The 18561-nt window shown below is 40.0% G+C and overlaps 1 protein-coding gene across 3 annotated transcripts in view; it reads right to left on the reverse strand.

Moving 5' to 3' along the window:
• The window catches only part of LOC109431749 (G protein-activated inward rectifier potassium channel 3), a 69358-nt gene that overhangs the window by 18560 nt on the left and 32237 nt on the right, over positions 1-18561 (reverse strand). Inside the window, exon 1 of one of the 3 annotated variants that reach the window (XR_009999505.1) lies at positions 9437-9979. The exons of 1 other annotated variant lie outside the window; for it this stretch is intronic. Coding sequence is in view for 1 of the 2 variants with exons in the window: in XM_029869102.2 (XP_029724962.2) it covers positions 9437-9654 (218 nt within the window). In the remaining variant the exon portion in view is untranslated. Of the gene's footprint in view, positions 1-9436; positions 9980-18561 lie in introns of those variants that run through there. One more of the 3 variants, XM_029869102.2, reaches the window with a different exon arrangement.

Raw genomic sequence — 18561 nt, forward strand, 5'->3', positions numbered from 1 at the left:
ATATTATCAAATTTTTGCTGAAAGTTCATCAACAAGTTGTGTATCAGTTGTCAAAATTTGGAAAAGATCGGACAATTCTTCACAAAGTTATAAAGATTCTGGAAAAAGATAAAAATATCCGATAGCCAACTTTGAGCTGTTACATCTCCGGATTCAATGAACCGAATGCAATGAAATTTTAACCATTTATGGCTTATATAATGAGCGTTGAGTAAACTTAAAATTCTTGACACGGAAGAAAATTATAACAAATAAATTATTTTTCTAATAAAACATCAAACTATCCAAAACATCAACATCGACCTTTTCAAAATTCAAGATGCAAATTGTAGTTCTCCAATTTCCCTATGATTGACTAATATATAAATGTGTTCTGAAGGAAAGTAACAACATCAGGTATCAGTAGGTCGGCTCCAGAGGCACGTTCTCCTCCATTTGGGAAATTTGTGCCACGAAAGTAACAACATAGCCGCCAATTCTACCAACAATCTCAGAAAAAAAATCCTGTACAATTATTGAAGGAGATTCCTCGCAATACTCATGCAGGATATCTGGTAGGATATCGTAGGCAATTTAAAGAGAAATGGAAACATTTTATCATTTAATCAAATTGTAGAGGTACGACATGAGGGGTTTCTTATGTATGTTTGTGAGCTTTTATAGCTATTTACGCACTCCTTCAGAAATTAATGCAGATCAGATAAATGATTTAACCAAGGATCAAACTTTGAAAATATTATTTTATATTCTTCCAAATAACACAGGTAGTTTGAAAGGACCAACATGATTCAAACCGAACCTGGGAAACTAACGACTGCTCACATAAATAAAACCACCTTTTTGGAAACCGACAGAGTTCACACGCAATAAAACCGTAGGAACTAAATTAATGTCCGCGACCGGCACGGTGCAGAAAAGGCATTGAAAAACTTAACTTCATATCAGGTTGATTTGTGACGCAGAAATCTATATAAATATATATATAAATGAATTTCTGCCTGTCTAACCCTTATGGATTCGGAAACTACTGGTCCGATTGGTATGGAAATTTGTATGCAGAGGTTTTTTTGGGACGGGAAGATTTATATGATGGATTCAGACCTGTGTGGTATTGAATCTGCATTATTGTTCGACTAGCCTTCCATTGAACGCGGGTAGCACATGGTCTGCCAAATGCACATCAAGTAATCTAGTAGGCGTGCAAACGGTCGTCGCGTCATCACTTCGCGAACGTCAAAAGGTAAACACCAGTTACTTCCTGGGGGGCACCCGCTTGTCCACAATATTTCCAAGCTCCACATTTGGCGATCCTGCCAGGAGAATAGTGAATCTTCTGGATGATGGCAAGCGGGTGCAGACCCGGATGGCAGTGCTCGATTGTTTTAGTGTGGTTTAGTTTTCCTGGCGTGATTGTGAAAAAAGTGAGTGGGAAAATGGAAAATGTTCCGGAAGATCGGATGCCTAGAGCAAACGGCCTAGGCAGTGGTGAGTTTAGATAATTGTCTAAAGATTGCTCTGCTTAAACGAATGTTTTATTGTCGGTTGAATCATTATATAAAATGTGTTTGATTTATTTACTTTTGGGTCCCGTAGCGTGGTCAATTTAGCGATGCTTATCCTGCCTAAAATCGCTACAAGGTAGGTGCGCTTATCAATGTAAAATACCATTACCATCCTAGATCGCTAACAAGCTTTGTGGCGTGAAAATGATTCATACCTTTACTGGGCGGTGCTAAATCGAACAATATGTTCTGGTTTGAGATAATCGTCAAAAAAAATGTTGTAACCAACATTTTTGTTATTAAAAACATCGAAAGTAACGAGATGGATGTGCATAGGTCTTAGCCGTGCCAAAAGACAGTAGAAAAAGAAAAAAAAACTTGACAAAGAGCAAGCAAAACTTTCACCTCATGCATGATTTCGATGCAAAAAAAAATATCGTTTACATGAGTTCTTGCAACAGATTTGAAAATCTGAGATTTTGCGATTTTTTTTTTCTTAAGAGATGGTCCTGCATGTATGTTTTACGCAAAGAGAGTTTCATTCGAAATTGTAGTATTACGCATTTCTGTGTTTTTCCATGACAACGTTTGATGTGCTTATCAGTTGAAACAGTTCTGTAACCATGTACAAGCGTGTTATACGACTTACGACAGAAAAAAATGTACGACTTACGTTGCGTTTGTTGTCCTGTCGAGATGAACATAACAGAAATTGGTTTAAGGATAAAAGATTTGCAATAATTAAACATGACTGTACGAGTGAACACGACATAAAAAAAAACAAATTGAAACTATTTATGGGAGTTATTGTAGTGTCCCCAACTTTGGGAGATTCCCTGTTTATTTGATATTTACTGCAGGGCCAGCAATACGGTGTATGAGTTTATAAAAGCGGTTTTATTTACATATTTATCAAACTGTGTCTTTATTCGATATTTTTGGTGAGCAGCGTGCAGCAGCTGCAACAGTATGCTATTTTTAAGTATGAATAAACAGCTGAAAATCAGTATACTAAATGTGGATATATTTTTGACTATTTGACTATGCTGCTCATGCTGTCGAAGTGGATTTTCAAAACCCACAAAAAAAACTAGAATCTGATGAACAATCAGGCAGTAATGGAAAAGGTTTTATCATAACGTATCTTGCAAGTAAAAAAAAACCTACACATCGAAACATTAAAGTCAGCTGAGTGCTTGGTTGAGTGTTATTTTACTAGTACCGCGCTACTCTTCAGTTGTTCACGAGTATGATTGTTTTCCTCATGAATTTGTTTCATATTGCTTCTGAATAATGCCCGGGAAGTTGGAAAGTTGGTATGAAGTTGAAATGTTTGTAGTTAGGTAGAGGCAACTGCAATGTACATTGTGCATATCAGTATATCGCGATGTATTTATTTCAACGTAAGACGAGTAGCGGTTTTTCAGCTCATTTTCATAATTAAACAATTAATGGGAGTCTTAGTTGTGTGACCATGTTTAGTAATGCGAAATCAGCATAACAGGTAGTTTTAAAATAAGCTTTTGTAAAAACAGTTCACAGCGCGTCCGGATGACCGCACCCTTACTTTTGTAAGAAACTCTGTCTCATGGCGACAGTAAAAACAGTCCACAGCGTGTCCGGATGACCGCACCCTTCTTTTTGTAAGAAATTCTGTCTTATGGCGACAGTAAAAACAGTCCACAGCGTGTCCGGATGACCGCACTCTTACTTTTGTAAGAAACTCTGTCTCATGGCACAGTAAAAACAGTCCACAGCGTGTCCGGATGACCGCACCCTTCTTTTTGTAAGAAACTCTGTCTCATGGCGACAGTAAAACAGTCCACAGCGTGTCCGGATGACCGCACCCTTCTTTTTGTAAGAAATTCTGTCTTATGGCGACAGTAAAAACAGTCCACAGCGCGTCCGGATGACCGCACTCTTACTTTTGTAAGAAACTCTGTCTCATGGCGACAGTAAAAACAGTTCACAGCGCGTCCGGATGACCGCACCCTTCTTTTTGTAAGAAACTCTGTCTCATGGCGACAGTAAAACAGTCCACAGCGTGTCCGGATGACCGCACCCTTCTTTTTGTAAGAAATTCTGTCTTATGGCGACAATAAAAACAGTCCACAGCGCGTCCGGATGACCGCACTCTTACTTTTGTAAGAAACTCTGTCTCATGGCGACAGTTAAAACAGTTCACAGCGCGTCCGGATGACCGCACCCTTACTTTTGTAAGAAACTCTGTCTCATGGCAACAGTAAGAACAGTCCACAGCGTATCCGGATGACCGCACCTTTTCTTTTGTAAGAAACTCTGTCTCATGGCGACAGTAAAAACAGTTCACAGCGCGTCCGGATGACCGCACCCTTACTTTTGTAAGAAACTCTATCTCATGGCGACAGTACAAACAGTCCACAGCGTGTCCGGATGACCGCACCCTTCTTTTTGTAAGAAATTCTGTCTTATGGCGACAGTAAAAACAGTCCACAGCGCGTCCGGATGACCGCACTCTTACTTTTGTAAGAAACTCTGTCTCATGGCGACAGTAAAAACAGTCCACAGCGTGTCCGGATGACCGCACTCTTACTTTTGTAAGAAACTCTGTCTCATGGCGACAGTTAAAACAGTTCACAGCGCGTCCGGATGACCGCACCCTTACTTTTGTAAGAAACTCTGTCTCATGGCAACAGTAAGAACAGTCCACAGCGTATCCGGATGACCGCACCTTTTCTTTTGTAAGAAACTCTGTCTCATGGCGACAGTAAAAACAGTTCACAGCGTGTCCGGATGACCGCACCCTTCTTTTTGTAAGAAACTCTGTCTCATGGCGACAGTAAAAACAGTCCACAGCGCGTCCGGATGACCGCACTCTTACTTTTGTAAGAAACTCTGTCTCATGGCGACAGTAAAAACAGTTCACAGCGCGTCCGGATGACCGCACACTTACTTTTGTAAGAAACTCTGTCTCATGGCGACAGTGAAAAACAGTTCACAGCGCGTCCGGATGACCGCACCCTTATGTTTATAAGAAACTCTGTCTCATTAAAATAGTCCACAGCGCGTCCAGATGACCATACCTTTTCTTTTGTAAGGAATTCTGTCTCATGGCGACAGTAAAAAAAAAACAGTTCACAGCATGTCTGGATGACCGCATCCTTATTATAGTAAGAATTTCTTTCTCATGGTGAATCATATGGTCTGACGTTGAAACTTCTACATTTTTGTTTGTTGTATAATAGTTGTTCCATTAAAATCTGGCTGAAGGAAATAGACGGAATGGCATTTGTAGAAGATGCTGCAGTTTAAGAATAATACATGCAGAAGATATGTCTGAGGGAAGAACTGTGAGACTCGTATTGCACATTTTGGTTTGGTATGTAGTCGTAAATAGCAAAATTTAATATTTGTTTAGCACCTAAGCTTTGCAAGTTCATCGTGATAAACGATCCGTGTTGCTGAATAAAATGCGAAGGCTGCGCACAACTTCCACCATTTCAAAAAAAAATATATCTCGAAGAGGGTGGTGTCGTGACTCAGTTGTGCGATGTCCGGTTAAGTGGCGGTGCGACAATATTACCGCTCAGTACTCATAGATTATCGATTCTGCTAATACAAATTGAATAAAACAGCCACAACATCAAAACATGAACAACTGCGGCAAAGGCTGATGTTTGAAACGAACGAAAAGAAATTGAAAAAGATGTAGCATCTGTGCTTGAAAATTTCTGTTACAACAATCATTCCTGAGAAGAGGGAGGATGTGTGGTATTGAATCTGCATTATTGTTCGACTAGCCTTCCATTGAACGCGGGTAGCACATGGTCTGCCAAATGCACATCAAGTAATCTAGTAGGCGTGCAAACGGTCGTCGCGTCATCACTTCGCGAACGTCAAAAGGTAAACACCAGTTACTTCCTGGGGGGCACCCGCTTGTCCACAATATTTCCAAGCTCCACAAGACCCCTCCCCCTCTGAAAAGGGGCCTAAATCTAAAGAGTCGTTGTGAAAGATCCACAATTAAAATGGGCAATACAAGGTTGGCCGGGTCAGCTAGTATCTAATAAAAATCATATTTACACACTTAGAAAAAATCACCGACTTCGGTAATATTTTACCGAAATCTCAACCGTTAAGTTTTTTACCGGAAAAGTTCGTGACGTTCACCGAACTTCATTAAAACTTGACAAATAATTTTTTTACAGGTTTTCGGTAAAAAACCATTACCGAACGCTCAGCTGTTGAGATTTCGGTAAAAATTACCGAACTCAACTAGCTGTGTACAAAGCAGGATGCTCCCAATCGAACAAAATTACGATGAAAACATCCACAAAATATGACCCGCTCAAATGTACATATGAGTTTCAAACGAATACAGTGATTAACGTAAGATTAACGGAGTCGTTAACGTTATATCAACGGTTAGCACTGACGTTGATCATCGATTCTTAACAATCGACGGAAGAATCGGTGATCGTTACAATTAACGTTAACGAATCAACATTATAAGTGGGTTCAGTGGCGTACCAAGGCATTTCGGAAAGTTTCCGGGGGTTTCGAAAGGTTTAAGAAGAGTTTGGTAACATATCCAGTGCGTTTCAGGGGATTTCTAGAGACTTTAAAGTTGTTACAGGAGTTACATGGAAGTTTCAAGGGCATTTCGATGCATCAGAATCATCCTGGGAGTGGGGGTTATAGGTGGTGTGTTCAGGAAACCCCTCAAGCCCCTTGAGCTTCAGGGGGATGGGCATTTAAAATGTAACGCATCTGAATCGCATTGGAAAGCTTCTGAAACTTCCAGAAATGCCTCCAAAACCCCCTTAAACCCCAAGGAACCAAAAAACGCCAGCGTAACGCCTCTGAAACTCGCCGAAAATCTCCTAAAACTTCTTGAAATGCCTTCGATACCCAGAACCCGCTCGGATTCCATGTAATGCATCTGAAACCATCTAAAACCCCTACGTAATCGTTTTTGCTCCACACCGCTTATTCGATTCGTAACCAGATTCTAAGCCTTCTCCCAAAAATTGAGCTGTTTTGGTCGAAAATTGAGAGTGCACAAGCCCCTCAATGTTTGTATGGGAATTACTATGGGAAAAGGACGTTTTTCATTGAATTGACCGTAACATTTCCCCAGGTGCCCTAGAGTGTTAGTTGACCATTGGTAGTCCTAGGCTACTCTATCAGCTACAACTTTGCTGAAGACCTTATTCGAATCGGGCGCCTCAATAATTAGTTATTGATTTTTATCCAGAATGAAAATCTTTGATCATGATGGTTACATTATTCGATGGGCATCACTGCAATTTGCCTTGAAACATAGTAGCCATGATTTCTGTGTGCTATCTTTGGTGCCATGTGCAGCAATGTTGCCTGCTGGGAAGCTGAACGATCACTGTTGAAGTTTCTCCAGTTGTATTAAAATCGATAATTAATTAATGAGACGTCCGATTTCAATGTGGTCTTCGGCAAAGTTGTAGGTGATAGAGTAGCCTAGGAGTACCAAGGGTCAACTAACACGCTAGGGCACCTGGGGAAATGTTACGTTCAATTGAATGAAAAACGTCCTTTTCCCATAGTAATTCCCATACAAACTTTGAGGGGCTTGTGCACTCTCAATTTTCCACCAAATCGGCACAATTTTTGAGAGAAGGCTTAGAATCTGGTTACGGATCGAATAAGCGGTGTGGAGCAAAAACGATTTTTTGAACCACGCTAATATATATGCCCCCGGGCCGCAAAAAAAATCGAAAAATGCCATGTAAAAGTAAAAACAAAAAAAAATCATGAATGTGATTCAAACCCTTTGGTATTATTGTACAGGGGATGGCCAAAATGTTTGGGATAGGCAACTTTTTTTCTCCCACAAAAAAATTCAACATGCTGTAACTTTTCATAGAGTGCATCAAAAAATCTCAAATTTTGATTGTTTGTCAACCTATTATGTGTGCATCATTGGTACAAATTTGGGCTCGATTGATTAATTTTTCGCGAAGTTAGAACCGTTCGCGTAAAGCACTATTTTTTAGACAACTATTTTTTGAACTGTCATATCTTGGAAACCAGTGAACCGAATTAAATGAATTTTCTAACGTTTATCAACAATATATTGATACTTAATACGACGTTATAAAATGTAATATTTTCTCACGGCGAATTAAGTTATATCGAGTTGAAATTTTTACCCATATAGAGGAAAATAAGTAAAATTTACAATACCACCCAAAAATTATTAAATGTGTTCTTCCTTCAATCTAAATAGGCTCTAATATATCTGATTAGAGATTTTTTGAGAACAGAAGTGGAAAAACTTTGGATATCAACACTAAAATTTATTGACACTGATGCAAAAAAAATACATTTTTTTTCGAGAAAAGTCCAAAAAATGTCAATCCATGATAACTTTTTCCAACGTTTGAAAAGTACCTATGTTTTAATAGTTTGCGAAGCATTTACATATTGTTAGTGTACGTTCAAAATTTCATTCAATTTGGTTTACTGGTTTCCGAGATATGACAGCTCAAAAATGACTTGTCTAAAAAAAGGTGTTTTACCAGAACGGTTCTAACTTTGCGAAATATTAATCAATCGAGCCCAAATTTGTACCAATGATGCACATATAATAGGTTGACAAACAGTCAAAATTTGAGATTTTTTGATGCGCTCTATGAACAGTTATAACATGTTGAACTTTTTTGTGAGAGAAAAAAAAGTTGCCTATCCCAAACATTTTGGCCATCCCCTGTACGTAACTATATGCCAAACAACTTTGTCGAAGACTGCAAAGTGATCCGACGGCTGTGAAAAAAGTTATACCGTAGGCAAAGTTAGGCAAAGTATTGAGATTTCATTATTGATATTATTCCTTTACATGTATTGGAAAAACAACAATAAAGTTTATCCTCACTTTACCTAGGATATAACTTTTGACAAAGTTGTTTGGCAGTTACTTACAATAATACCAAAGGGTTTGAATCACATTCAGGATTTTTTTTGTTTTTACTTATGTGTATTTTAACTTAAGCTAATTCTACGCTCAGTACATTCAGTAAGGATTTTATCAGTTGAGCCATTTCACCCCATCCTGGCATTTTGGACTTTGTTCCCCTACAAAGCTGCTTTATTTGTATATAAGACTTGGCTTGAGAGTCTTCAATCGAAAGTAATTTTTCAAGCGGTTTTTACACCCTACAAAAACTAGCATTTCAAAAGCTCAAAAAATTAGCATCTGAAATCCAAAAATTCCTTTAGAACTGTACTATTTATAATAAAATACGCGATTCATAAGCCGAAAAGACTGAAGATGCTTGGGTCTGATCAACATCGAAGCGTAGATACTTATTACAAAAACAAAATGTCTTTGAGGAGGAATCGGAGGGATACCCTAATTTGGACTTCGTGGTTTGTGCATGTTTCCTAAAGGATGATCAGTATTGGCTATTTTGGTATGGTATTTTGGTGCGCATATCAATGCGAAAATGATATTCAGATAAAAGAATGATGCCGTCGGCCTCGTGGAAAGTCGCGCATACTCTGGCTTTTTAATATTCAACATAACCTCCAAGTACTAAAAAAAAATATGCAGCAGTATACTGCTACAGAAAAGCACAAATTTTAGATAATCAAAAGCTGCTGCAGCAAATATTGTGTAACAGTACCAAACCTACATCATTTTCATATAGTTCCAACTTTATAAAGCATGAGCGATGATGATTCATTCATATTGGGCCATGTACCATCGAAAACTAGGCGCCTCCAGACGCAAGTCATATTACCTGATAGCAAATCAAATTCGCTCATCTTTCGATACCTTCGTAACGTGAATCACCTTCTTCCGGTGGTGCCCAAAATATCCAACTCATGCTCCACCAGCTTGGTCATCGTAGCAGACAGTCTTGGTGGAGCACCATGGTACTTTACTGCACCTACCCATTCCTCCAACCAAAACATACCTCTTTCCGAGCGATGGCGATCGGGGGGCGTACACTATCGGCGTAGTGGGCGTCACCGGGCTCCCCTTCTGCTGAAACGGATGGTATCCGTTCCCTTCCGGTCCACCGATCATGATCGGTGGTAGCTTATCAAACGGACTGCCCAATAGTTTCTGATCGTCTCGATGATCCGGCGACTCGACATCTGCCACCGGCACTGTGTAGCTTTTCTTGCTCATTTTCACTTGTGTAACCAGGCACTTCACCGAACTTACGTCTCCAAGACGTTCGGAAGTTTCTCAGTCGTAGCTCAGCTTCTCACCATAAATTATTCATCAACAATCGGCCTTATTGAGGCATTCCGCACAAACCATCACTCACATCCCGCAAAACCCATCGATAATGATGGCTACTACTCGCCCCTAGCTGATAATAATGTTATTCAGCCGATCAACTCACGAATTGGTAATTTGTTGCGCCAGAAATTCCGCTCGATTGAACACCGATTCCGTTCGTTCGCGTCTACCGTGCGTGCAAGACTAATCCCAAAGTCGTCGTCCAGCTATCGGCAGAGCCTATTACTCAGCCCATCCATCGCATCGGTCGGTCGGTCCGTCGGTGGCGATGATGATGGTTGTTTAACATGCCCCTGCCTCCCGAATTGCCACCGCCCCTCAATGCCCCACCAACGTGTGGCGCGTTCTCGATCGGATGGTAGTGGCTATTGAATCGTTATCAGTACTGGAGCGACGACGACGACCGTTTCGGAGAGGAAATTTTCCGACCAATCCATTCGATTCGTTCGGCCTCTCTCGCGCCGGGGAGATGTCACAGTTGTAGGTAGTGTTATGAATGCTTCATAGTTGAGAAAAATTTTTCGTAATAAAAACCATAATATCCTAATGAAAGAAATAGTCCTAAAAATGTCAAAAACTCATCAGAAGTACATATCTATAAATAATTGTTTTGCCAACAGTAAGAACTTGCCAGGATTTCTTCATTGATTCATTCTAAGTTTCCTCTATTGAATTCTCCTGAAATTCTTTCCGGCATTCTTTCGTGTATTCCTCCAAAAATTCAATCACTGATTCCTATGGGGGTTCTTCCTGGACCCATTCAGGCATTTTTTCAAACAATTTTCCCGTAATTCCTTCGTTGCTTCATCCCGCATTTTCTTAAGAAATACAGTATTCCTTCGGGACACTGGCGTAGCCACGGGGGGGGTTTTAGGGTTAAAACCCCCCCCAGAGCCAAAATTTGTGGAACAAATTTTCAGTATAATGCGCTTTGCGACGAAAAATTTTTTCGGCTGCGCCGCTATTTACAAACTTCGAACACAATTGCTCATTACTGTTTACAAAATGAAGTGTCTAATCAAAAAAGGTATCATTGACCGTTGAAAACCCCTCCCAAAGACAATTTCTGGCTACGCCACTGCTTCGGGATTCCTTCCTAAATATTTTAAATGAATTCGGAATTTCTCGCTCGATTCCTTCAGGGATTTCTATCGAGTTCCGGGGAGTCCTTGAGGGATTCCTCCCAGATTATTTTAATGATTTCTTTCGGGGTTCCTTCCGGGATTCTTCATGGGAAGGATTTCGCCTGAGAAAATTCCCAATATTCTTACCTAGATTATTCCAGGGGGGGGGGGATAGATATTCTAACGAAGAGGTTTCCAAATCATTCACCGCGGCCGCGGTGTACTTGGTACACTGCGCAGCCTTGACAGGTACACCGCATCACTTAAAAAAATCTAAATAAATCCCTCTTTTACTTATCGATAATAGCCTTAACTGTACTATCGTTATATCCATTGAGTCTAGCCGTTTCAAAAATATAGTCCATTTCCTTTTATTTGCCTGTATCACTTAAAGGAAGAGTATGCATCCTGTGAATCATATGATGGAAAGCTGCCATTTTGTGTTGATAAGAATGATTAGAAGTTCTGGGAATAACCCTCATAGTATTCGTTGGTTTCCTATAAATTTCGAATACAAAGTTAGACGATTCCCTGACAATTAGTAGATCCAAGAACGACAATTTATTATCCTTCTCTTCTTCATGTAACAAATCTTTCTTTTTCAAAATATTCTCAAGATTTGCCATGGATAATTCGCTCAGAAAAGGAGACAATGGATTACCCATTGGTGCTCCTTTTGTTTGTTTGTAAAAATTCCCTCGGAAACTGAAATAGTTTTCTTCCATACAAAGTCGTGTTAATTTAATATAGCAACGAACTTTGTTTTTCCAATTCGACTCCTCATACTGGCTAAAAAGCCAATCCTCCAAAAGATTTAAAAAAAAGACACGGACAACGTCTTCAGCTTTCGGCTGTACAGACTCTTTTTGAACTTAACATTAGACAACGGACAACGGAGCATGCACCAGTGGAAACGGGGAAGAAACTATTCTCACGAAAAGTTTCAACGCCCGCAGCGGGAATCGAACCCTCACCCCATAGCATCGTGCAATTATAAGCATGGTGACCCTAACCACACGGCTACGAGGCTCCACAAATTTATAGCTTCTTTTACCGGCACACTTGGGAATAAAGCAGTGACGTCAAACGAAACCATGATTTCATCGTCTTGAATATCACCAGAGGCTTGCAGTTGACTTGCAAACTCCAGAGTATTATTCACCGAATGACTCTCAAAGGCTTTTGGCATGGATTGGAATTCTTTCACCAGCCATTTTGCAAGTTTATGGGTAGGGGACCCTTCCGCTGAAATAATCTCTCATTTCGTTGCCCAGTTTATGTATTTTTGGTAGACCTTTGATTCTAGTCTAGTCTAGTCTAGTCTAGTCTACACATACACAGCCATTCATTGAAAGAATCCTGAAAAATTATGGAATCGACTAATTTCATCATTTTTCTTGTCATTATTAATCCTTGCAGCACATCTGAGATGTATTACAAACATTAAGCGGCCAGGCCTACTGTGCAGCGTTGTTATTGTTATTGAAAACAAAGAGCGGGGACATCTCGTACCAACCGATCCGTATACGAAGCATGAATTTGAAATATTAACGGTGGGAGTGAAGTTGCTAAGAAGGTTAATGTCACTCCTTGGTCCTTGGAATCCTGGGATGGGACATAGGTATTTACCCCTGATGCCCTGGCCCTTATGCCTAGGCTTAAGCGCCTTTACTCGCTCTCTGAAACGAAAAGAAAATACTAATCCCCCCCCCCCTTATTACAGCAATACATATTTCAAAATTATCAAAAATTATAACATTAAAATTAACATTACACTACCAAATGATCCCCCCAGAATTGGTATATTATGTTTTGTTTATATTAAATTGAGCATCAACGTTTTTCGTCGAACTCAAAACAAATTAAATTAGATGAATATGATGCAATTGTTTTTAGAATATTATTATTACCTATTTGGGTAAACATAAATGCCACCCAAGTAACCACGAAGCCGTATATAAGTGCATCAATTTTGCCATATATTGATAATTAAAATTGTGAATATAATGCTGCATCACTTTAAACCCCTCATTGAAGCAATATTAAAGTCGAAAAGGGCCCCACTAAAATTAAATTAGTGCCACATATTGCAGCACGCTGACAGCCATTGCTAAAGTAATATAAATGCATGTGCTGTACATTTGCATTTGCACATGCTTAATACGTGCAACACGAAAAACCAAAATAAAAATCTATTTTTAGCACCGTTTCGTTATCGACGGTACTGATGCCCCCCACACATGACTGTTCTAACCATTATTTTTTGTCGCCGGGTCGGGAGTCGAACCAGAAGTGTTGAAGACCGCTAGATGAGTTCCATCGCGCTGGCGCCTTGGACCGTTTCTGCTGCAGTGATAACAACAGATTTTTCATTAACTAAAAGGAAACTGATCTTCTGTCTCAATCATTGCAGTAGAAGCCAAACGACTATGAAAAAATAATTAGAAAAGGTGACCGGGAAGGCAAAAAAAAACAGGAAAATCTGAAAATCCATTTTGAGGGGCATTTCTTCATGGAACCGGATGTCAAAAAAACAGAGTAGGTAGGCAGGACGACGTTTGCCGGGACTGCTAGTTACTGATAAATACATAATGCATTTTAGAAGATATTTAATCAATAAGAAAATTAAAACGTCGATTAAAACACCCTTCGCACACTGCTCATATGCTAATTCGGCACCAACATTTCAAAAGGGCGTAACTGCATTTACAACCAATGCCTTCTCACAAAGCTGTGGAACGTATTCCATCCCTCTCGAGCAATCCACTAGCACAAATAGAAAGATAAAATCCTCCTCTTTCGATTAATGGATGTGAATTGCGTGAGATGAATGAAATACGACCCACAGCTCTGTGAGAAGGCATTGGTTGCAAAAGCAGTTACGCCCTTTTGAAATGTTGGTGCCGAATTGTGATTTCCATCATTATTGGCATATGATAGCAGCCTACAGAAAAGAGAAAAGGTCATCTACAAAAAGGTTTTGCTGTCATCGATCAGTGGCTCAAAAGGGGATTAAGTTGGTCGGGAGTCGAACCAGAAATGTTGAGTACTGATGGAGTTGACCGTAAAGTTGTTGAATCTTCTTGATTTGGTTTGTTTACCATTAGAGTCAAGCTTTCATAATTGTATTGTTAGAGCAAACTTTGCTAGTTTTTACATTGCATTTATTCAGTTTTTGCAGTGTTGAATTATTGAATTATCTTATATCACCTTTTAATGAACCCTAATGTAAAGAAAAATGCAATGCATCATTACATTGATAATGCCAATCTAAAGGACTATTGCATGACAAGTGTGGAATTACTGCATTTCGCATTGCAGATGTTGATATTCAGTCTAATTCGTGTAATGCTATAATGCTTGTGGTTACTTGGGCAACTACTTGTTTCAAGAGTAGAACTATTGATAAGCAATAAAAAAAACTGAATATAAAAAAAAATATTGATTCACAATAAATCTTTGTTCATTGATTTAGAAAAATTAGGAGACAACTAGCAATAGTATTTGTTTAGGCACTTTTTTCTTTTCGAAAATGTTTTCTATGCAAAGAAACAGTCATGGAAAGTCGTGGGAAGGAAAGAGTTCAACGAGCATGAAAATTCGAGTACACTCTACAAGACAAAAACGAAATAAACGATCAAGGGCTGCAAAACCAAACTAAACCCGATCATAGACCATGTTTTGAAAAATATTTGTATAGTTCATTTCAATTGAGACAGAAGTACGGAATCTCAAATCAAAGTGCGATACTACATCAAATCGTTCCGGTGTCTTCGCCATACATATTCTTATGAGTTAATGAATAAGTGCGGTGAAGACACCGGAACGATCCAACGCTAAATCACACTTTTATTTGCAATTCCGCACTTTGTCGTCGCAATTTTAACCGCGCAATGCGCAATAAAACTAAAACCTTAAACAGTTTGTAAAAACAATGATGTCAATATTTAGCATTCCTCAATCGGAACAGACTCACCGGATGCCTATTTTTTCACTTCAATACGTCGATGCCTCGTTTCTGTGGTGCATTATAGCCCATCTTTTTCGTCTCCCTACAGTGAATCACCACAAATCACACTCGTTGTACTGCTCGGAACTACCCCTTCTTCATTCACTTAAGATATTTAATCGCAACTACACGAATTGCGCTGCCAAAAGAAAACTATTTGAAAATACTTGAAATTTGAAACTTGAATCCAAAAAATTGACAGCAGCACAAGTTTTCACGCCTGCTCACTGCCGCGGCACACTTCGATCTCGTATTTTTGGTAGACCTTTGATTCTAGGTAGAACTGGATTTGATACTTTGAGACGACTAGTGTTGTCCCCAATGGTTGCCTTACATTCTTTAATCGTTTTATCTACATGTCTCACCATTCCAGGGAGTGGATTGACCCTTAACTGTCTATAGGGGCCAGTAGTTATTTTTTCGTTCATTTTGTTATCATAATCCTCTTTGTCCAAAATAACTACTGCATTCCCCTTATCCGCTTTTACATAATATACCTCTTTTTATTTAAGCTCTCTCAAAATCCTAACCTTCTTGCTGTTTCCTCCTTTTACTTGACCTCGGTTAACCCCTAGTACCACTTCTGTAATATTTCTTGCCGTTTCCTGTAACTGTGTGGGTATTGTATGTGTGATGGCAGTCTCAACATTAATGATAGCTTGCTCCACGTCTGGTTTAGTAGTAGCCGCATATGCTAATCCCTTATTGAGAAGCGTCAATTGTTCTTCTGAGAACTGCTGAGTCGAACTTCTACGATATCGTTATATTCTAATCCGTGTAGATACAATACAGGTCTAAGCAAGTGAGAGAGATGATAAACACTCAAAAAGGATAGAAAAAGGACTTATAAATTGGGACAGAATCTAACCTGGTAAACGCCTAAAAGTATGAATGGCCCTTGTAATTTCATGTAGTTTCAACTATAGTGTTCAACATTTCTCAAAACAAATTTTCTAAAACAAATCAAATAAAGAGAGCCCGCTATGCGTAGCATAGCTAAACGTTAAAATACTGTAGAAGTTAGATTTTACACAGATAATGATTTCTGGTAATGTAATTGAATTTATCATTCAGTACCCCACGAACTCTCTTAACGTACTCACCATACGTAACATTTTCAGAAATATTGCATTTTTTTAAAAGAAAAGTACTGTTCCTTTTGATTTCACTAAGAATTTGCATCCTTTGACAGAAACGTATTTGACCTCAACGACCTTATAGTCTTCAGTGTCTCTTACTTACAGGTATTCCACTAACACAACATCATTCCATGTTTTGATATAAAATTTCAACCAGATATACTCTACACGGCTTCTCCGCATGTGATTGTACTATTCCATGATTTTTATTCGTAAACAATACATGCACAGGCAAAAATTATGAGATTTACACGTCATCTAAACTTCATTTTAGTCATTGTTATTGTTATTGTTATGATGGTTTACATGATATATCATGTAAATTTGTGTTATATGTCATGTAAACACTCAGAGTCATGTTGAATCACATGACATATAAAGGAAGTTTACATGATAGTTTACGTCTTTTACATGATATGTAATGTAAACTTCTGTGATACCCCACGCTCCGATTATGTGCATCATATGTCACACAATTTTACACTCTTTTTTCGATCTGTGTGGGTTTTATGGTGTTATTCTGTGCAATATAAAAGTTGCATCGAAAAGATTATGTGGTCCGCCATCTTGGATTTAAAAATGACGCCGTATATTCATTTTTTAGATCTACTCATGAGGTCCAATCGATAGATAACCATATTGCATAATATCTGAAACAGCATTGCCGGTCAATAGCATACATTCTGGAGTTTTGACCGCCATCTTTGAACCTTAGCCGCCATCTTGAATTCTAATAGCTCTACTAACACCTCCACATCCTAAGGAATATGTATGCCAAATTTGAATGAAATTTCTTGACGCATTCCAGAGTTATACCAGAACATGCATACATATATACATACGTACATACATATAAACATACGAATAGACAAACATACAAACATATAAGCATACAAGCATATAAACATACAATTGTACAAACATCGACTTTTGAATTCATTTTTCATTTATTTAGTATTACATCAAATTCAAGATAAAACTGAATCAACAATATTTCTCAATAAAGCACGGTTCGTGGCTGCCGCTCTCCATCCTCGGTCGCGCCCGATGCTCGCCAAGTCACGCTCCACCTGGTCCACCCATCGTGCTCTCTGCGCTCCACGCCTTCTTGTGCCAACCGGATCAGTTACAAACACCCACTTTGCAGGGTTGTTGTCCGGAATTTTTGCAACATGCCCTGCCCACCGTATCCTTCCGGCTTTGGCCACCTTCTGGATGCTGGGTTCGCCGTACAGTGCAGCGAGCTCGTGGTGCATCCTTCTCCGCCACACACCGTTCTCCTGCACACCACCGAAGATCGTCCTTAGCACGCGTCGCTCGAAAACTCCGAGTGCTTGCAGGTCCTCCTCGAGTATGGTCCATGTCTCGTGCCCGTAGAGGATTACCGGTCTTATTAGCGTTTTGTACATGGCGCATTTGGTGCGTGGGTGAATCTTTTTCGACCGCTGTTTCTTCTAGAGCCCGTAGTAGGCCCGACTTCCGTTGATGATGCGCCTCCGAATTTCACGGCTCACGTCTAGGCTCACGTTGTTGTCAGCCGTCAGTAAGGATCCGAGCAAGACAAATTCCTCCACCACCTCGAAAGTATCTCCGTCTATCGTAACATTACTACCCAGACGGATCCGGTCGTTTTCATTTCCGCCTACCAGCATATACTTTGTTTTTGAGGCATTCACCACCAGTCCGACCTTTGCTGCTTCGCGTTTCAGGCGGGTGTACAGCTCTGCCACCGTTCCAAACGTTCTGGCAATAATGTCAATGTCGTCCGCAAAGCACACAAATTGTCCGGTTTTTGTGAAAATCGTTCCCCGGTTGTTGAGCCCGGCTCGTCGAATCACACCTTCCAGAGCGATGTTGAAGAGTAGGCATGAGAGTCCGTCACCTTGTCGCAGTCCCCAGCGAGATTCAAATGAACTGTATAGTTCACCCGAAACCCTTACGCAGTTTTGCACACCGTCCATCGATGCTTTAATCAGTCTAGTCAGCTTCCCAGGAAAGCCGTTTACGTCTATGATTCTCCATAGCTCTGTGCGGTCGACAGTATCGACAGTATGCCGCCTTGAAGTCGATGAACAGGTGATGCTTTGGGACCTGGTATTGACGGCATTTCTGGAGGATTTGCCGTACGGTAAAGATCTGGTCCGTTGTCGACCGGCCGTTGATGAAGCCGGCTTGATAACTTCCCACGAATTCATTCGTTTTTGGTGACAGACAACGGAAGATGATCTGGGATAGCACTTTGTAGACCGCATTCAAAATAGTGATCGCCCTGAAGTTCTCACATTCCAAATAGTCGCCTATCTTGTGAATGCGGCAGATTACCCAATCCTTCCACTCCTCCGGTAGCTATTCGGTTTCCCAGATCCTGACTATCAGCCGATGCAGACAGGTGGCCAACTTTTCAGGGCCCATCTTGATGAGTTCAGCTGCGATACCTTCCTTACCAGCTGCTTTGTTGGTTTTGAGCTGGTGAATGGCATCCTTAACTTCCCTCAGCGTGGGAGTTGATTCATTTCCG

Source organism: Aedes albopictus, chromosome 3 (assembly GCF_035046485.1).
Source record: "Aedes albopictus strain Foshan chromosome 3, AalbF5, whole genome shotgun sequence".
Taxonomy (NCBI): Eukaryota; Metazoa; Arthropoda; class Insecta; order Diptera; family Culicidae; genus Aedes; species Aedes albopictus.